At 43.4% G+C, this 21,993-nt stretch overlaps 1 protein-coding gene across 5 annotated transcripts in view; it reads right to left on the reverse strand.

Moving 5' to 3' along the window:
* Pbx1 (PBX homeobox 1) overlaps positions 1-21,993 on the reverse strand; it is a 308,608-nt gene that overhangs the window by 29,105 nt on the left and 257,510 nt on the right. For 3 of the 5 annotated variants that reach the window (XM_051147797.1, XM_051147801.1, XM_051147800.1), the window contains one exon: positions 9,770-10,056. The exons of the other annotated variants lie outside the window; for them this stretch is intronic. In XM_051147797.1, the coding sequence (XP_051003754.1) occupies positions 9,964-10,056 (93 nt within the window). In that variant the 3' untranslated portion in view covers positions 9,770-9,963. Of the gene's footprint in view, positions 1-9,769; positions 10,057-21,993 lie in introns of those variants that run through there. 5 annotated transcript variants of the gene reach the window in all.

The raw sequence follows: 21,993 nt of genomic DNA on the forward strand, positions 1-21,993 counted from the left end.
ACTGCCAGCCTTGGTGCGGTTTTTAAGATGCCTTAGCTGATGCCGGAGTAATTGTTGGTGTGGAGGAAAGCTCTCCTCTGGTTTTGGAAGTGGGCTCAGGAAGGTCGCGAACGACAGTAGTGGAGCCGGCATTAAGTCAGTATGATGTGGCTGTTAGGTGCTGGTCCAGCAAGTACCACGTAGTCCTAGCGGGAAGGAATCTGGAATGCACCAAAGAAGCCGGTGGGAAACCGCTGGGAAGCCGCTGGTGAGGACAGTCAGACATGCTCTTGTGAGCGGCTCCGAAAGGATCTCTGGGTGTTTATGGAAAACATGGACCGATTTGGGAGGGGTAATGGAGGGAAAGCAGAGTGAAATGCTCAAGGTCATTAGCCAATTCGACTACCGCTATTTCTGTGTGAAGGGAAACTGATGCGCCACGTGTTGTAAAGGTGTAAGCCCAGAGATGGGTCTCTTCAGAGGGATCCTGACGCAGAAGAAGCCACTGTGGGGAAGCAGCCTGCTGGGGCATAGGTGGCTGAGGCTGGGACAGCACTGTTGAATTTGAGGAATTAGAGCTGAGCAGGACGCAGCTGATACAGTGGAAGCTTTGGATAGACCCAGAATTTGGGGAGGGGGGAGGGAGGTTAAAAAATAAGGTTTAGAAAACTATGGTAGGAAAACAGATGTCTAGGCCCAAGAGCAAATATATAAGAGACGGAAGAGAAGGAATTAGGGAAAGAAGGTGACCAGAGTATTTAAAACATTTCCAACTTGCTTAAAAGGAGCTCGGAAGACCTGGAGAGAATCGTTAGGAGCAAATGTCAGGATAGTTTGTTTCTGTGGATAAGAAGCAGGCCTGTCACTTAGGTTTAGGCCCACAGAGCAGTTGAGGGAGGGTGAAGTTCTATAGGGGTGTGTGTGCAGGGGGCACCCGAGTCCCTTGCAGTCTGTCTAGAGTTTGGACTCAGCAATTGGCAACCGATGCCAGCTGAACCAGGGGGAGGGGCAGAAGGGTCATAAGCTGGATGTCTTGCAGAAAAGGAAGACGCAGAGGGTAAAGAGGTATATGACTTCTGGCTCGGGGTGCAGGGCTTTAATGGGAAATGGATAGTATGTGAAAATTTAAAGATGTGTATGAGGGCCCAGGGAGGAAGGGAACCTCAAGTCAGTCTGTGGACTAGAGGGGACCCACTTCCACATTTCTGAATTTTACACAAAGGCATGAATATTTCAAAGGTCAGTCTCAGAGCGAGGGAGCAGAATGCATAGGTTGGGCTGTTTCCCTAAGGCTATAGAAAGCCAAGTGCAAGATTAACTTCTTGTTGGTGGCCTTTTCTCTACATGACAGTTGATACCAAACGAGTGCTGCTGGAAGACTAAATAGAGATCTTACTTTTACTTTTTCCGTCTACTCTCTCATCAAATTATCAAAGCTCTGCTAAGATCATTCATTATCAAGAGTCACGTGGCACTCTCTCTAGGTCCCATCTCTTTTGTTTTGCTATTGGAGCTAAGGGTCTACTGGTGTTTACTCAGTTGTGTGGATAAAACTGGTCTAAGGATACAGTTCATATGTTTTGCAAGTTTGTGTCCAGGCAGGGGGGATAATAGAATACTAGAGAGGTTCAAGGCTAGATTGACTGCTCTTGGAGGGATGGGGACAGCTGTGTTATTCTAGCAGGTGAGGCCTCCATTGCCTCCTTAAGAGAGGCACTTGTGGCACTGGGGGATGAGTTCACTTATGTATAATGAGCACAGTAGGAAACCAGAGAGGACCACACTGTAGATTAACATCCTTTTGGATTTTAATTTATAAGAGAAGGAAGATTATTTTGAGCGTTAATTTCTCTCTGGGTACTTATTAATAAAAGATTCCTATTTGAATGCATACCAGCACTTGGGGCCTTTTATGTTATGAAGGAATGCATGTTGATAACTGCTGCGCTACATTAGAAAGTTGGCTGGATCATGAGGGGTAGGGGAGTGACTTTGGCTTAAGACACAGTAAAACCCAAACCTTAATGATTGATCTGCTGGGTCTACCCAAAGCCATCTGAATTAGGCCTTGCCTGGGTCCCAGAAACACAAAGACAGCGGTTCTCTGAAGCATGTGGCCCTGGGCTGCATCATTGCCCCAATTTTTTTTTTTTTTTGTGACTTATCTTTCTTCATCTCCATCCACCTCTGGAGACCAAGAAAGTCTACCTGCATAAAAAGCTGCAGACTATAACCCTCTGGGCCCAGAGGCCACCTACTGCACTTTCATCATGATGTATGTCTTACTTTCTAGACAGGAATAACAAAGAAGCTCTTGCTATTAGCTTTATCCTTCCCTCTGGTCCTATGCTCAGAGGGCAAGCTTTGGCCCAAGCTTTGGTGTTCACCCAGTGGCTGGGCAACTCCCATAGAAATGAGTCTTGAGTCACTTCTCAATGACTCAATTGCAGAAGAAAGGCTATCTTTTGGGTACCAAACAGATACACTACTAATATTTTTGCTGCATTTCCTTTTCCAGAGTGGAAATTGGTAGAAATTTACAAGGATATATAGGAATGTATGGATTATGAGAGTAAGCAGATCTGATTTTGCAAATTAGATCTGCTGTGGTCTAATTGGTATCTGTCTACCCTGGACTCTGTGCTGGACTCTAGCCTTTCCTATGAGGAAAGGTCTTTGAGGTGTGGTTTAATCAGGATCAAAAAGCATCTAAAATGATGCTGGCTGTTGCTTTGCTACAAGAAGCCTGGGGGATCCGAGATGGAAGTGGTGTCCATAAGCAGGCCCCTTGAGACTCCTGATCTGCCAGGCCCTCACCCATTCAGAATAGTGAGCAATATGATTTTGTTGTTTGTAAATTATATAATGTAAGATGTTTGGTTACAGTGTGAAGGAACTGGGAGACAGCCTGCAGTCTCTTAGATGACCCCTGGCCACCAGCCAGGATTCCTTGAGGCAGTGACATCAATGAAAAGGTGTGACTTCCTGGAGGTGGAGACAAGTCAATTGCACAGGTTCAGTGCTAAAGTCCAAGGTTACAAACCAACTGGCAGATGTTGGAGAACGGGTTTGCTTGTTTTTCCATTCTCACATTTTCATGGATAAGATCACTTTTGTTTCCTCTTCCTTGAGAGGGCAATATTGGGTTGGCCATTGATATACCCTGGTATGCACTTTTCTCAGCCTTTACCACCAAGAGGCATAATGTAGCCATGTCTAGAATGGTGGCTAGCAACACTTTCACTTGGTATGTGTCTACTCAATGACACAGGCATAGGGACTTATCTTTTGTTTTCCTTCACCTGTTGGTCACTCGACCAGCCATTCAAAAAAGTTACTTTGTGGAGTTACTGCCTGGCAGTGGCTGTCTCTCTAGGGAACAGTTTTCTAGGCTTCCACTATTATCCTTAAACCTGACATTTACAAATCTACATGCAAGTCTTGGTCAAGGTTTTCAAGAAATGGGTAAGCCTCCTTCACATCCCTTCTTCCTGCTGGTTGTGGGAGATGAGATGTGGGAGATGTGGGAGACACGTGTGGATGATGACGCACAAGAGAACAAAGATCCCTAGGTCATCATATTGGGAGAAGGCACCCTGGCTGGAACATGCCTCAAATTATTAGATAGCAGGAGATACATTTCATTTGTATTTGAGGCACTACCCATTTTTTGTTTATTCTTTCCAGTAGTTTTGTACAGCTCCAGCGAATTCTAATGAATGAGCTGTGTGGGTGAATTAGACCCATAAGTCTCCAAGTAATTGGAAACGAACCGAGTGGGAGTGTGTCTTTCACATGAAAATGTGTTTCTGTGATTAAATTTGAAGGAAGAACCTGAGATTCCTGATTTGGCCTCCGGTAAGGTTTCCAAAAAATCATTTACAGATAGCTTTATTCTTCCAAGGTCATTGGCACTTAGCTTGTTCAATAGAAAAAGAATGAAAATTTAATTCCCATGGCTTCTCTGTTGGCCTAGTCTTTGTTGATTGGAATCATGATTGGGGTGGGGTGGGGATGTGGTTGCCACCTCAACTTTCAACTGCCCTCCTTGGAGACACAGAGCATGAAAACGGAATGGTAATGGTTGTTCGGAACCGTGCTTTTGGTGGCCAATCTGTCAGTCAAGAGCTAGGCAAATAGCTCCATCCCTCTACAGAGACAGAAACATGGTGTTGAAGGAGGCTAAAACACTGGAAATACTAACAGATGGTGGTAACCTAGGTTAGAGGCCTAGTGAATACAGACAAATCCTCAGGCGCACCTTTTCAGTGGGGTGATAGACATGACCAACTACACGTGAACCAATTGCTGGAGTGAGAGCTAGAACCCTGGGAAGAGTACACACGTGTTATTCTTAACCTGGATTTTCCCCCCTTGAAACATCTCCCGGGAATCACAATTTCCCTTAGACCAGGCCATTCCAGTTAAGGAAAAGATAACCCATTGGGCAAATAGTCATGACTTAGAGAGCAAATGAGTTACTCCCTCTTCCAGTAGAGTTGACTTTTTTTTATGACTCCCTCCCTCTCCCCTGCTCCCTCCCTCCCTCCCTTGATCTCTTTGTGAAACTGATAGGCCAGACTTTAAAGCACTGATTAATGCAACACTTTAAAGTGCAAGTCCTAGTGACCGGGCCCAATTAGGGATGAGAAGTTGCCAGCCCGTGGGAAGAAATCTGCACAAAATACAAGTGTATATATAGATATTTTTGCAACAAAAGAAACTATTTATTTGGAATCTGCATTACCAGTACAAATTAGGAGACTGTAAAACCTACATCATGTTAGTATCATTAGAGAACACAAAAGTTCAGCTGGAATCAAAGGGGACAGAAGCCTGTGCTCTCACAGAAGCAGAAAAGCTGAAACTTTCAAAACCAAAGTAGAGCCGAGCTTTGCAGGTTTATATTCTCAATAATAAGGGGAAAAAAGAGGGGGGGGGGGAAGAGGGTAAAACCAACAACCAAAGGAAAACACTTCAAATGAAACCCCCAAAGGGAAGACGTAATAGAGAGAAAAAGGGAAAACATTCAATGTTTTATTTATTTTTAAGAAAAGGAAAAGCAAAAGTTTACAAAAAAAAAAAAAATATGTTTCCAGGAAGCTTTGAGCTAGACTGGAACCCACAAAGGTGACGTGAGAAGGTTGCCTTCCGTCCCTCATGGCAGAGAAACGAGAGCTCAGCTGTCTCCAGGTGGGAATGCTTCTTACAGCACAGTTCCACAACTCAGGTTTGTTGTTTTTTTTTTTTTTTTCCTTCATGTATCTGGTTGGAATTCTGTCTGCTTTCCGAACAGCTGAGCGTTTGAATGCGCGATGTCCAAAACTGAATGTCTGTCCAACGATATGGCTTTCTTTTTCCCTATTACTAATACAGGCTTTCTGGCAAAGCTGGCTTTGTAGTTTAAACACTCAACCTAACCAGAGCGTAGCAACGGGTGCAGAGATTCTTAACACCTGGCTCATCACTTCCTCAACTCTCTACCCAGAATGGGGGACCCTAGATCCCAAGCAGATAGGCCTGGAGCCTGCTTCCTGGACCCACTTTGCTTGGTAGTGGTCCCTACCACGGCAATACTGCCTATGGAGTTCTGCCAGAAGAAAGATCTTGTCTGTTTGGAAGCATTCTTGTGAACTGTTGAAGTTAATCAGGGAGAAAGAAAGCCCTTGATTGGGACATTCAGAACTATCAAAGGCAAAAGCCTTTTCCTTCCTGTATAAGAAATCCCCTGGACAGACTTGGTGAGTTTTTGAGGAAGCAAGTCCCTGTCTCATTATATCAGGGACTATAGGAGTGCCACACACCATGGACATGCAAGAAAGCAGGAGCATGTGGGCGTGGGCTGTATCATATTGTTTTTGACATCGACTGAAACAAAGCAGAACCAGGAGGCAGCCTCTTCTACCAGCGGCCCCTTTTCACATCACCTTGTATACACAGTTAAGGAATAAAACTGGTAAGACCCACCAACCTGACAGTGAAAACAAGTATCCCTCCCCTCAAATAAACAAAACCAAAGATAATACACACAACCCCCCCTTTTTTTTGTATTTTTAAGAGCAGGAATAAAGAAAAGAAAAGAATTTATTTTGGGGACTCAAAATTAATAAACATAATGTGTTAGGCTGTACCTATATGCTCTCACTATACCAACCTTATTTTTTTTCCTTTTTTTTTTCCTTTTTTTTCTTTTTTTTTTTTAGTTTACAAAATGAATTACGGTCACTTTTAAACATTGTGAAAGAAGAGATGGATGTACACAACTTGACACTTTTCTATTATTCTTTAACTAATTCACAAATGCAAGAAAATAAAAAGAAAAATGGGGGAAATGAGGAACATAGGTAGCTTGATGTTAAAAACTAATGCAGGAATGATGTGTATTGTCACGGAGAGAAGGGACACGCCCCCTTCTTGTTTTGCGTGCTATGAGGGTCACTTTTAAAATTTTTATTATAAACACTATTAAATTCAGACCGCTTTTTTGGTTTTTTTCCTTTATCTGAATATACAAGAACATTCATTATCAAATGTTCATCATCAGTACTACAAAGAACGAGACACAACTCGCAAGAAACAATGGAGACTGTTAATAAAGCTGAAAGAATTGTTGAGTATTTTTTTTTTCTTTTTTCCCCCCCTAAGGTTTTTTTTTGTTGGTTTTTTTTTTGTTTTTGTTTTTTTTTTTTTTTTTTTTTTTAATTTGAGTTTCTGTAGTTTTATCTTTTTTTGGTATCGAAGTCAGGTTTTTCTGGGCAGAAAAATAAAGAGGATGAAGAAAGAGGTGAAGACAGGTGTGAGAAAAGGCAACCAAAATAACAATAATAATAACAATAATAATAATAATAACAATAATAAAGTACCACTACCACAGGGAAAGAAGTGGAAAGAAGGTGCCAGTGGGCTCAACTGCTACCCAGGAGTCCATTCTCCAGCAGGAAGGGGAGGAGGAGGAGGAGGAGAAGGAGGTGGAAGAGGAGGAGGAAGAGGAGGAGGAGATTAAAAGTTTACATGGTGGCAAACTCAAGGTTTGCTACTATTTCTCAGGATAAAATTACTGTTGTGGAAAAATGGAGCACTCCCACTTGTACTTAGGCTATGGAGAGATCCTGGGGTACAGTTTTTAGGGGGTCTGAGGAATTTACCTGACATGAATTCGTAGGGAACTCGGTTTCTTAGAGGCACACTCTTTCTACTTCTATCCTGAGGCTGCCAGCTTTCCCTAGCCTTGTCTGGCCACAGAGTTGTGGTGGCAGCCATATTGGAGGTGACAGTGGACATGGAGGAGAGGCTCCAGGATAAGTGTTGGACCTAATGAGGCCTAGTGAAGTGCTGGGTGGGCATCTCAGTGCAGCCTGGGGAGAAGCAGGCTGTGTGACAGCAGCACTGCTTGACACAGTTCACTCATCCCCTTCTTGCGTTCAGTGCAGATCTGGAGTCACCCCTGTTTCTAAGAGAAACCTTCAATAGCTCATCTAATTTGCTTCGTGTTAAAGAATGTGATCCAAGCGTGTTTCTATAAGTTTCAGTGTATTCATGCCACAAAAGCAAAGATCCCTGGCTCTCATCACTACACAGACTTGTGATGTTGTCCCTTCTAGGTACCCTGTTATAAGCAGGGCACAGGTTAGTTGACAGTCTTTCTAGTGACCTGACCTCAGTCAACTAGACACATTTCCATTTGCCAAATGATTACTTTCTACATTATCCTCAAATGCTCATCCCCTCAGGTTTCCTGGTATGCATGCCCTACTCCTTCAAACACACAGACACACACACACACAGACACAGACACATACACACACACACAAAGAATGGTTTCTATTCATCACTGTAGTGCCATGTGGAATGTATGACCCGGTGAGCTGGTTTCTGAGCCCTCAAGCTCCTGTGCTTCTTCCCAGAAGTGCCTGAAGCAGAGTAGTTGTGATTGGGACAAGGACTTGCACGGCCACATACTGGATTTAAGTAGAAACTAATAAAGCCAGGTTCTTCCCCTCTCGTTTTCCTCTAGTTTTGAATCTCTTTCATCCTAAGAAGACAAACAGACCAAAACCGAATGAGAGCAGAAAGCCTCTAGAACAACACTCTGTCTTTGCAGAGATGACACCAAGGTACTGGTAACAAGCAGAAATTAGAACAAGAAAACCATGTAGTGTCCTGGCCTAGCATGAAACATTAATCATAGCCACATTGCTTTCCCTGACCATCAGACTTGGAGACTAAAATCAAGCACAACAATTCCCTCTTTACAGATGAAGTGCAGGAGGCCTCCAAGATATCTGACCACATGCCACTTTGATCTACTGGCAAAGTTGCCACCTTTATGGCTGGCAGAGCTGATGGGAGAATTTAAACTGAAGTCGAAAGTGAGACCACCTTTCTAGCCAATGCTATTTTCTGTCAATCCCATGGTATACAGGTCACTGTGATTATTTCAACAATAACTACAAACAACAACAAATCATCAACCTTACTCCATGATTCTTATGTCTTCAAATTAATTAGTAAAAATTAACCACGTACTTATACCACTCGCTTCTCCAGAGGAAGAAGCCAGAATCAAGACCACAGTGTACTATAATGGGTTGAAGAGATAATATAATAAAAACACAAACAAAGCAGCCAAATCCATCATAGACACTGGAACTCCTGTGTATGGCTCCCTGAGAGTTCCAGAGGTGGGAGGAATGAAGACAGTTTACACTTGAAACCTGACCTGCACGCTGGTAAAATCCTGTGCATTCTACTGTGATAAGTACATGTGGGTGGGTCCTAGCAGCCTCTGGCACATGTATTGCTTCTCTCTGAGGCTCACCAGATAGAGTACTGTGATGGCTAATGCATGCATTTGCACAGGATGCTATTGTTGATAGATCATTTGGGAGGTATCAGAGTGAACACCGCCAGGGCCTTCTGTAGGGGAGGGAGATGAAGGGTTAATAACATCCCACCAAGCAAAGTCATGAGGTTGTGTGTGCGCGCCCACCTGTCTGTTGTGTGTGTGTGTGTGTGTGTGTGTGTGTGTGTGTACATGTCTATGAAGAAACAGTGAGGCCTTTCAGGGTGAGATGCCTTTACTCTTTACAGATAGACTCATCAGGGTGCCTCTCTTAGACCTGGCTTGCTTGAGGTTCTGAACATTGAATGGTTGAACGGTCTCCATAGACTGCCTCTGAGACCAAGAGCTATACTTAATAGGATGAGAAAGCTGGTAGGAATTCTGCCCTTGCTGTTCCTTGTGCCCTCCTCCACCTGGCTTCCTGCCTGGGACTCAACCTGATAGAGCTACACTGGGACATGTGGCACCTTTAGAAGCCCAGTTATGGCAGTCCCCAACAAACACCCGGGGTCAGAAAAAAAAGACGAAGAAATCAGGACTGTTCCCAGAAAGAAAGAAAGGGGAAAATGGAGACAGAGTGACCTGGAATGAGTAGGGCAGTGTGGTGTATTCCTGCTAAGAGGTAGAGAGAGTAACAAGAGAGACAGAAGGATTGCCTGTCAACATAGGGATGAGGGCTCTGAGTGAGGTAAATTTGGCTCCTCAAGCCACCAGCATGAAAGCATACAAATATGTTTATTGTTTTCTTTGTAATTTGTTTTTCCTTTTTAAATTCCCCTAAGTGTGGAAAATATCATTCAGTGGTAGAAGGCAGGAACTCAGGGAGGCTCGAACAGAGAACAGGGGCCAGGGAAGATGACAGAAACTAGTCTGACAGCTGGAGGCAGGGGAGGGTGGCTTCTACCCAGAAAAAAAAAAAAAAAAAGAAAAAAAAAAGGTGGGGGGGAAGAGAGTATAAAGAAGTGTCCAGATTGGCTGACATAGCATCCCAAAGAAGAGAAGAGAAGAGAAGGAGACTCTTATTGTGTTTGCTGATTGCTTCGACCTCCAGTCTGACCGCTTCAGCGTTGGGAGAGAAACCCTCCCTCCTGCCCCTGCCCCAACTGCGGCACAGGGTCAGCCGGGATGCGATTGCTGGGAGATCAGTTGGAGGTATCAGAGTGAACACTGCCAGGGCCTTCTGTAGGGGAGGTCACTGATGAAGGGGTAGTAGCGTCCTGCCAACCTCCATTAGCCTAGAAGGGAAAAAGGGAGAGAAGTCAGTCCTCGTGAGCAGGTGGCCTTTTTGAGCAGACAATGACAGTGAGGCAACTTGTGGGAGGGACTGGCACCTGGCACACGGGGACACCCATAATATGGGTGCATGGGGTTGTGGATGGTAATATTCTCCCCACACTCGGTGAGTTCATCCACCCAGTGAACTTTTGGGTCTAATGTTGACACCTCCCACTTGTGTGATGTGGTTGTATTTCTCCAAGGTTCTGCAATTCAGTCCCAGGCATCTATGGGGTGACAGCTGCCTGCCAGTGAGGAGACCTGAGAGCTCTATTTTGGTTCTAATATTCACAACAACTAGCCATTGCTGAGGGTAAAGTGCCTAAACATGGCTGGCTTTGGTTTTTCCTTCTGCAGAATAAGAAGCCTGGCCTGGATGCTTTATGAAGTTTCTTGCTGGCCCTGGGTATCCTGAGGGTTCATGTGAGGTCAGGTTCTGTTCTATGCCAGGTCTGGAAACTCTTTGGTAGATAGAGATGAGAGAGTATAGTTCATGGATTCAAGAAATGGGCTAAGACAAGACCATGAATGACCTATAATTCAAGGCAGAGCCTAACCCACAGCAGAGCCTGTTGTTAAGAAGGCTAGGGCTTCCATGAGGGCAATATTGTATCTTGTTGGAGCATTGGGGACTAATAAACTTAGCACAATATATTGTTATGAAGAGAGAAGGGGGGAAGGACTGGAGTTGGAAGATTAAATTGGAAGAGACGGGGAAGGGAGGGACTATGGGGAGGGACAGCCAACATTAAAGGCCATTTGAAGGATCATATGTAAACCTGAAAACAAAGAACCTTCTTAAAATACATGTACATATGAAAAACATGTAAGTGGAGTCACCAAATAATGGGGAAGACTGGACAACTATGGCACCAAGGCAAACCTCCAATGCCAGGAATGATTTATATCTACTTGAGTCACTGGCTGAAAGGGCCCCATGAAAACCCCCAAACATCTCATGCTATTGCCAAGGCTATCGATTGTTTTCCACAGGCTAACAATAAGGCCCTGTAGATAAAAATAACTCATACATATGTATATATCCTTTAACACAGGGAAATTGAGCTGTGACTAATGGAGACTTTACCCCCATTGATGAGTGTGCATGGTACTGGACAGCATTCTGCATGTTACCAAAGGAGAACGACAATCATCAATCCACGCTACACACTTTGTGGCCTACATTAGTGACCTGCCTGCAAGATATGCTGAAACAATAGTGGCACAAATGTTGTGGAAGCGATTATCTTTGATTTAATTTAAGGCCTACTCCATGAGCTAGAACCCATGCCTGACACTTCTAGGATAGCCAAGAATAAGAGACTGGGTAGGCTACAGGCCTAGGAGAAACCAAATTCTATTGTTTTGCTAAGGAAACACAGCAATACAATGACTTCTAATGACATTCTTCTATGCCCATAGATTAGTCCCTTGCTCATTCATCATTAGAAATATTTCTTCTTGCAGTAGATAGTAACTAACACACAACCCTACAACTTGGACAATGGAGAGAAAGAGAGAGAGAGAGAGAGAGAGAGAGAGAGAGAGAGAGAGAGAGAGAGAGAGAGAGAGAGAGAAAGAGAGAGAGGGAGGGGGGGAAGATATATTTTAGAACACCTAGCCCTACACGGGATGTCTTCATTTAACCCTTCCCTTAAGGGTCAGAGTTCCATATGAAAGAGGAGGTGGAGAGACTGTAAAAGCTAATGTGGTGGGTGACACCAAGGAAGAATTGTTCATCTGACACAGCAGGACTGATACAAACATGAAGTAACAGAGACTGTGGCAGTATCCACAGGGCCTGTAGAGATTCAAGCCAGATGGGATCCCAGCACTGAGAGGAGGAAGTAGACATGACTCCTCACCCCTAAGCAAAGATCTACCTGTAATTGGTTCCTATTTGCAAGGGAACATCAGTCTTTTGCAGTGGAGGCTCACTGGGTATAATAACCCACCTAAGGGCAGATTCCCTGCTTTGAAGTAGATGGCCAACAAAAAACTAATCCAATGGTATTTTTGTAGATATTTTATCTTATATTTCTTTGTGTTTTTTGTTTTTGTTTGTTTTTTGGTCTTATTGGTCTTTTGCTTATATTTTGGCTTCTAATTTTGTGCGGGGGTACAGGGGGCTATAGGAAGCTCATTCAATGATGCTCCAACTTTCCCAGGAAAGCCAGATTTTTTTCCCCATTCAAAACAGCTTCTACCAGTCATTTTTAGTACAGAGCTGGTTTTAACCAAACCTCCATCAAGGAAAAGATCTGGATATCACTTGGCTTATTCCAGGCAGTGTCAAGTTAATCATGCCTCCCCAACCTTAGGCCCATGGGTAAGTGCTCTGATCTCTACAATCTAGGCTCCTAACCCATCAGATGGTTCGTCTCACTGCTTTCTTTGCTGGAAAACTTTACGTACCAGTATTTGGGACAGTTCCCTGAGAACAGTGAAGGCACAATGAGAATCCTGTCACAACATGAGGTTTTAACATGTTCCAGGGGTAAACACATGGTAGTATAAGCCACATCAGAAACAGAATTAATTCATATTTCTAGCACAGGTTGTCATGGGGAGATGGTGCCTCCACTTTTCCACCCAACCAAGGGCATATACATTCTGTTGTCATTTAAGGCTTGCTGGAAACAGTGACTATACTTATTTCTTTTTCTACAAGAAAATCATCTAATGCTATTAATCTGTTTTTCCTTGAAAAAATAGGGCGTGCTTATCAATAATATTTAGAAAATAGACAAGCTTAAAAAGCAATATATTTAACACCCATAATCTACTACTCAGGGATAATTACAGTTCGTGCTTTGATATCTGTCTATCATAATAATTTCTTATGTGTATGTTTCCTTGATATTTTGATAGATAGATCAGTAGATAGGTAGATAGATAGATAGACAGACAGACAGACAGACAGGCAGGCATGTTGTGGTATGCATGGGGCTGAAGGGGAGTAGGCAGGCATCTGTGTGTGTGCTGACTGAACAGTATGGGATCTTGGGGGAAAGTGATGAAAGGTATTTAAGTACAACACTGAGATAGAGTAAAACACTAGAGGGAAAAAAGCCACCTTAAGATTGACCTGGTATAAGTCAGGTACAAAAAGAAATCCCAGGGAAGCAGTTAGCATCTGTGTCAGAGCACATGGAACAGGGGAGTTTGAGATGGCCAGCATCACCTCACTTAACCATGCTCTGGTTCCATTAAAGCAGTCATGAGTGGGGCCCCTGAAGGAACATTTGGGAGAGTACATCAGTGGGGCTCTGTATTTTAGAAAGGGGTGGCATTCCATAGTGCTCCGAAATGCTGGGAGACTACTCTTTAAATTATCTCTGGGCTGGAGGATCTCAAAGAACAGAAATATAACTTCTTTTCTTAAAAATTCGACTTTCTCAAACTAGCACAAGATGTCAGGGGCTACAGGGAACTCACAGACAGTGGACAAGGGTTACGTCAACCAAATATCAAAACAAACATTTTAAATATCCCAATTTGACCAGTGAAGGAGAATATATAAAATTTGTACCCCAAATAAATACATACAATAACTCTTCCAGCTTTATAAAAGTCAAAAGAAAATAAAACCCCAAATCCCTCTTCTACCCAGAAGCCCAGAGAATGGATACATACATATACACGCCCCTTAGATTTGGCAATCACCATCCCAGGGCAAGACTCTTCCACATTAGCCCCAAGCACATATTCCAGGAAAACCTTGGAGTCTGAACCAAATTGTGTAGGTCATCACCTTACCCAAGGATATACCAACTGTGATCCCGTGTTTCTTGCAAAATTTAGGAAACCATAGCACAGGAGGTTCAAGTCAGACAGTTTGTAAAATAATCGCACATGGTGCCGGGAGACCCAGGAGAATTCCCTTCCCAAGAAGTGGTTTATACAGTGGAGGACTGCCCGCTAGCACGGCTGCTGGTAACGGCTAGCTCAGAAACTGCAAGCAACCCCTACTGCACTGTCTTTCCCGTAAATCACTCAGGCTGTTTCCGAGGTATCGTTCCAGCTTTAACATAAGACCTTCAGAGATTGTACCATCTTGGGAAACAGCTGACCTCGCTTACTGCCACGTTAACCCTCGGGAGCAATTCTTTCCCTCTTCCCTGACTGCGGGTGAATATTAAGCAGAAAGCTCTGCCTTTGTGTGTTTATTATCTGGGCGTAGTGAGAGGAAAGGATGCTCTCATTAACAGCTGTGTGAGGGAAGCAGGAACTAAGACTGTGTTTTCTCTGTACCCTGACTTTCCCTCTTCACTGTCTGATGTGCACTATCATCCATAATGGACAACACTTTGCAGGGTTCACCTCAGAAACCACCCCTGAGGACTTAGCATTTTTCATTTTTGAAGACACACTCCTCTTCCAAGAGTCATTTGCACGGGGTGGAGAAGCAAGACCCAATCCCACTCTTAGTTTCACCTGGCGAGGTCTAACATTAATAGAATAGGTTCAACCTAGAACCGGATGCAGGGGAAAGATAAGAGTATAAAATTGGAACTGAATGCAGCAGGTTCCCAAGGTAAGGATAAAAGACAGTTTTCAAAATGCTTGAAACAAAAGTGACTTTTTACTCTGTGGCCCATTCTAATGAACCCGATCAGAATCTGATATGGAACAGATTTTGCTAGGAGCATACCTAAAGGTCAAGCTTGGCTCTCTGGTGGGGGAGGAGAGAGAGAGAGAGAGAGAGAGAGAGAGAGAGAGAGAGAGAGAGAGAGAGAGAGAGAGAGAGAGAGAGAGAGAGAGAGAGAGAGAGAGAGAGAGAGAGAGAGAGAGAGAGGGAGATATGATCTCCCAGGCTAAGACTGGGACAGTGACAGTCTGGAAAGTTGACATAGTCTTTCCTGACAAACACAAGGCAAGAATTGCAACCAAAGCCCCAATTTCCTTCTTCTACTCCACTTTTCTCAAACCAGAACAGGGCCCGGCAGGCAGCTGCCTCTCACTGGCTTTGGAGGATTGACGCAAAGGCTGCTGGGCTGAGCAGCGCTTGTCCTATCTCCTATCCTTTCTGCTCTTCCTCTGCGTTTACCTTAGCAGCACGCCGTTGATGCAGAGAATTCATCACCTGATGTGACAGCCCAAGCGAGCCTGGCACTAAGAAACTCTCATTTGCAACCCAGAAATACGCTGAGGTGCCACAAACTGGCTGATGTCAGCACCAAGTTGAGCTAGATCTGCATACGGGCCAGATGCCATTACCAGAGATGCCTTTAGCATGGACGAAGAGTTGTACGTGCTCCAGGCCCTCAATCACCCAGGCTGGTGGGCCAACAAAGAAGCAAAACAAAGAATGTGGATGCATCTTTTCTTCTCCTCTGGGCCTGTGTGGGTTACACACATGTGCACATCCTCATGTGTGTGCACGCGTGCACACAAACACACACACACAAACACAAACACACACACACACACGACACATAAGCACACATAGAACCTGCACCCTCGATCTGCAATCTTATTCTCCTTTCTTCCCTCATTCTCGCCCTTTCTTCTTTGGCTCTTTTGCTGTTTCTTTCTCCTTTTCTCAATGTGGACAGAGTCCCACTGTGCATCCCAGGCTGGCTTCAAACTTGTGATCTCCCTGTCTCTGGTTCTCAAGTGTTGGGATTATAGGTGTGTGCCACTACACGTGACTTCATTCATTATTTTTCTATCAAGCCGGAAGAACGATGCTTTCCTAATGTGTTTCCCAAGATAACCTTGTGAGTGCTTACCAAGAGAGAGGCTTTGGACTGTAAAACCGTGATTGGAAAGTCCCCTATGGGTCATCCTCTAGTTTAAAATTTCCCAGGAAAATTTACAATGGGAAACAGATCTGGGCCGAGCCTGGCACTACTCCAATCTTATCTCTAGCTGCCCCAGAGGGATCTCTCAAAAATGTAATTTTGATCATATCACCGCCCTGGGTAAACCTTTAGAGATTTTCCATTGGCTTCAAGATGAGGTTCAATGTCCTCATCGGGTCTATAGCATCTTTTATTGTGTTTATCCCCAAGTCAACACTCTCGTTTACTACTCTTGCCATCCCAGGCTACTTAGGAATTCCCATAACAGGGCAGCCCTGCTTCTCTCGCCTTGAGTACAGTGCTCTCAAGCATCCAGCGATAGCCGCTTATGTAGGAGTTCCTTGCAAGACTGAGTTTAATTACCCTTGCAGCTCCACTGCTGGGCAATGTCCGTTTCTTCACCAGGGTCTTCAAGGGTCTGGAAACACCTGATCACCCCACCATAATGCATGTGTTCCTTCATAAGACCCCCCTCCCAATATACCAAAACACAGGAGCCAGGCTGTATAATAGGTTTCTGACTCCAAAGAGCCTACCACAGTGTCTGACACATCACAAATTTTGAGAGACATATCTTGAAGGGAACATGGGAAAGTGCAAACACGTGGGGATACCATAGCATCCATTCTCCACCAAGGGAAGATACAGAAGACCAGGTCCCTGAGCTCCACAGTTCAGTCGACTATATGGAAGCAGAGATGTACATTTAAAAATTATTCAAAATGCCAAGCAGAAGCGGGTCTTGTGTCTGGGTAAATTCCGAATGCAGGCAGTAACCTTTCCCTTACTTACTAAGTTGCCACCAGGGAGGCAGCTTATTCCAAACAGTTTGCTATGATTAACATTTACACGATGGTGCTGTATTTCCAGGGAGAACAGTTGAGAAGGATGTTATACCACGGCCTCATACACCATCTCAAGAAGCGGCAGTATCTAGATAGACTAAAGGACAAGGGACACTTCCTACCTGGAATACTGACCGTTTGTAAGTCACTACTCCGAGAATGGTAAAAGCTCTAAAATGTCCAGATACAACCCCTAAGTGGACCCCCCAGCATGAGCATGCTTCTCTCTCTTCTCTTCCTGGGTATGAGACCCACCTGCAGCTTTTATCTTAGGATATGGGCATGAAGGTGGCATGTCCAATATAGAATACCACTACACACATCAACTGTGGATTTTTGAAAAACTTGTTTTGTTATTGCTGTTGGTTGATAATATTTTTGTTTGCTAAATTAGGTAGCCTTTAAAGAGAAAAAAAAAACCTAGTTTCAATGATCAAGGACTTTTATAGTTTTGTGGAAAATAGGCATTTGTTCATCATCATCAAATGAATATATATCGAGTCTAGACTGCCCTAAGTGCCAGGACAGAATAGTCTATAAGGATTTCATGGATGCTCCTGGAATGCTAGTCTGAAGGTGAACAGGAAACAGAGAAGTAAAAGAGTAGAATAAAGGGGCACCCAGGCAGAAAGAGAATGGCTGTGAGGATCCCAAAGCTGGCCAGAGGGGACGTGGAGACAAGAGAGGGCTGAGGAGAGAGAAAACCTGATCACTGGACTTGAAGAGCTTCTGGAGGGCTTGCTTTGACAACAGGAGGACACCTGAAGACAAGGAGCACATCCACTGCACTTGCCTCTCAGGGAAGCACCTGTGTTGGATGAACGGCTGCAAAGTTACACATGATGGGTAATTTGCTTACTCTGGGCCACAGATACATACTGGCATTGGCAAATAAATCAACGGGAACTCAGTTTTCCTCCTCAGGAGAGGACACTAGAACTCACAAGCATGGCTGACCAAACTAGTCCCCAATACACGCTAATACTTTAGGGGCTTCAAGCATGGGTAGCTGGGGCTGGGTGACAATGTACAGTCATCATTTAGACATGCAGACACCATTAGACATTTCATTCAGGGGTGAAGGCAGGCAACTCAGGCCTGTAGATTACCTTCTGGGAATCTGTGTTGCTATAGCACACAAACCATAAGGTTGGCCTTAGGAAAAAGCCATGGCGTTCTAAGACCTTCCACTGGTAACCTACAGCTCACCTTGGTGCTACTTGGCATCCGCTTCTATAGCTTTGGGGTTATGATCCAGAGGAACCAGCACTAAGTATAGCACCATTTACCAGCTAATATGCCCTATCTCATATTGGCAATGTGTGGCAAGAGAGTAATTCCAACCTATGTGCATGAACTTTCTCATGACAAGTATCTACCTCAAATACTATCTGCTGGCTGCAGGGTATGGGGTCAGTATCAATGGCAACTGCATGAGCACGTACCATCGCTGCAGCATCCTCATGTGATATGATTGAGATCAGCACCCAGGTCATGATCTGCTTTGGTGCTCCTTAATGACTATCTCTTTTCTTAAATTCATCTATCATGAAGACCCAGAATTAATGCTGCTATATAAGGCCCAGTAGACAGAGGTTAAAGTCAGTGGTACTACTCGGTGGCTTGCACAGAATGGGAGGCAGTGTACAACTTCGGGCCTAGGACATATTGCTTTCTCACTACTATTAAAATCACAAGTAAAACTATCACACGAAATATTTATATGCCATATAGATGCACAGGGCACCTGAAGCTAGCTATGCAGTAACCAGGGGGTTAAAACTTAAAAGGCAGTGCTTATTTAATTTTTCAAAGATTATCCTGATCCTCTGGCAAAGAAAAATAAGCTCAGCTTGATTCAGCCAAATAGAGATGTCTTGGCGAAGAGAATTCTATTTATATGTGAATAAACATCATCTATCGTTAGAGCTACACAAACATATATACAGATTAGCACACACACATGCACATGGAACACAGTGGTCAAAATCACACACTTTTTGCACACATTTCCTGATGTGCAAGTACCACTAAAACAGGTTTAGAAATTACTCATGACACACAAAGAAAACACACACACACACACACACATACACACACACACACACACACACACACACACACACACACACACACAGCTATAATGGAAAACTGAAGGTATTTAAGACAGTGTTTACCAATATAGCCAAATATAGATAATTCAAGCAAAGCATACATTTTAAAAACTCTTGGGATAAATTATTCAACTGACTGATTCCCACATTGAACTGAATTTTTCCTTTCATTTTTCATAACCTTTGGTTTTGCTTGTGTTTTGCTGTCACGTGTATTGTCTACTCAGGGCACACACAGATATAGTATAGTCATCGCTGTGATGAAGGTAGCTAAGCAGGGAGCAGACCCAGGCTGGTCTGTGAACGTGCCCTCGTCCTGTAAATCTTGAGGCTATTTACTGTCACACAGGAAGCTAAACCTCTTACACTTCTCTGACCATCCAAGAGACAGCAATTACCCCAGATTATCAGACCAACAATGACATGCCGCGTAAAGAGAGACACTGAGCCAACGCCACATCCCAAAGACTGGCATATTCAAGTACACTTAGGACATTAATAGCAATTTACGTGCCATCACTGAGACAAAGCCACAAAGGCTCCGCTGGCAGCCTCTTATTTTGAAGCCTATTATTTGTGGGAGTTACAGGCTATAATCACAACAGAAACTTTCAAAACCCTTATCTTCTGTGACGCACCAAATCTATTTCAGAGCCGTAATTGCTATGTCACTGGAGAGTCTGCTGCTTAATGCACTCAAATGCCATTTAGTGTTTGCAGGGTCATTACAGCTAACAGAAGGATGGGGGTGGGATATAGTGGGAAGCTGGGTGGGAAGAAGCAGGCATTATGGAGGGACACTAGGCACTATTGTGCCCAATGCACTTAGAGTGAATGTTGTTGTTGTTGGGGGGGCTGGTTTTTTTCTTTTAATTCTGTTTACTGATGAAATGAGAGCAAGAGCTTGAAATAATCTACAGACTGAACAATTTCAAGTTTAGGAGCTTTACTCTGTAGATAGGCCACGGATGCTAGCAGGTACCTACTTTTACTCTGAGATGCTCATCTGAAGTGTAAGACAGTTGAGCTTTTTTACCCGCGCCCCATCCCCCCTTGGTTAATTACAGAAATCTTTGCAGTGGAAATGGTCCAGCTGTCCTGAGGGATGAGGAAGCTGTCTTGGCCTTTCTTGATGTGGTACTATGGAAAGGGAAGGCAGAATGAGTGATGGTGAGCAGTCTGAGTCCAGGAGTCTCCCAAAGTGTGCTGCTTACAGATGGCTGAAGACCACAGATGGAGTCTGATCTAGAAACTGACATAAGAAAAGCATCAACTCTCTTAAAGGAGAACTTCCTTGACTTAAATCTGGCAAAGGTCATAGTCAAAAGGGTATTTAAATATATGCAGCTCTTATTTCTTCTAGTGGGCTATGAATAGGGCAGAAAGAGACTTACTTATTTGTCTTAGGATAACAATAGGAGGTAGAAGGTACATCTTCAAAGAAATATTACAATTACCAGCCTATCTCTAGGGCCCTTTGGATAATTTTCAGGTTGTGTTTTATAATGCTGAGTTGATTTTTAAATAGGTCAGAAATATAGACGATGTCAAGTTAACTCAGATTGCAGGGAGGGAGGCAGGTGTGCAACCCAGCTTTCTTTTTCAAGGTCCCACAGAGACAGTAAAAGACACAGGGCCTCATTCTAAACCTGTCTCTTTCATTTGGAAACATAACTTTGCCCTCCAAGTGTTAGCTAAGTCTAGAAGTTAATATCCTGATAGAATGAAAGTCCTCTGAAGTCATTGAGGAAAAGATGAACATCTCAAGAACACAAAAGAGGTCAGTAAATATGAAAAAAAAAATCCAATTTCATCACTAATCAAAACAAAACAAAACAAAACAACAACAACAACACAGCTCATAAAGACCAAAAAACTGCATGGCATTATTGTTGAGGGTGTCAGGAAATTCCAGTTATAAACTGTTGCTAGTAGGAACTATAACATAACAGAAATTTCCAGAAGACATGTTTACAATGCATTACAAAGGCCTCAGACATTTGTTGTTGTTGTTGTTTTCCACATAAGATTTCTATAGCCCTGGCTATCCTGGGCTCACTTTGTAGACCAGGATGATCTTGACTCACAAAGATCAGCCTGCCTCTGCCTCAAGAGTGTCAGGGTTAAAGACATGCACCACTGCACCTGGTTCCTTAGACATGTTCTTATCCTTTGATGTAGCATTTTTTTCTAGAAATTTATCCACATAAATCACAGAAAATATGCATTGTATTTTTAAATAAGGAAGCTTTCCACTGTGTTATTAATAACAGTAAAAATTATGAAACTGCCCTACAACATGTTCCAATGCAACTATTTAAAGTTATGTTTGAGAAGAATGTTTAATGATATGGAAAATATTCATAACATATTTTGAGGAAAATAAGGAGGCTACAAAATGACAGGTAAGTCTCGTACACCCACATAAAAACACACATACAAAGTGCTGGAGGACTGAAGTGCAGAAGGTAAGTGGTAATTTTATTCTGCGTTGTTTTTTGTTTTCTCTAATTTTCTACACTAACTACTCATTTATAATAGAGAAAAAAGGGAAAAGAGTACAGTCAAGATTTAAACAAAGCATATAAAGAAAAATCTACATCCCCAGTAGATCTTTGGTGTTCGGCCAATGTTTAAAGCTTGGGATGAGAAGAAAGCAGTACAGTTTGTGACCAAACTCAGGTATTAGGAAGAAAGGCTGAGTGAAGTGGGGTTTTGGTTTCCAAGGAGAGCGTTACCAAGTCGTTTTGAGTTTTCTTAAGAATAAATACTTACTTATGAAAACAGTAATTTTCTCCCTACCCATGACAAATAGCATCAAACTCAGAATTCCACCAAGACAAGATGGCAGCCTGCTTAAAGAATAGGCACCAGGCTTCTCCACTGTCTTTCTGCCAGCATGCCCAGATCAAAAACTGATTAGGAAGCGACCATAGGAGTGATGACCATGGGTGAAGGGATGAATCGTGGGCCAAGTTCAAACCACAGTGACATCACCTCCCCCACAGGGAAGACAGGGGGTTGGGAAGACAGCTATACTTCTCTATCTCCCTGTGAGAAAGTTTTGGCATGCTGAGATTTGGTTACAGGGACAAATGGCATGTCAAAGTCAGCAATCTAATTTAAATAGA

Source organism: Acomys russatus, chromosome 6 (genome assembly GCF_903995435.1).
Source record: "Acomys russatus chromosome 6, mAcoRus1.1, whole genome shotgun sequence".
Lineage (NCBI taxonomy): Eukaryota > Metazoa > Chordata > Mammalia > Rodentia > Muridae > Acomys > Acomys russatus.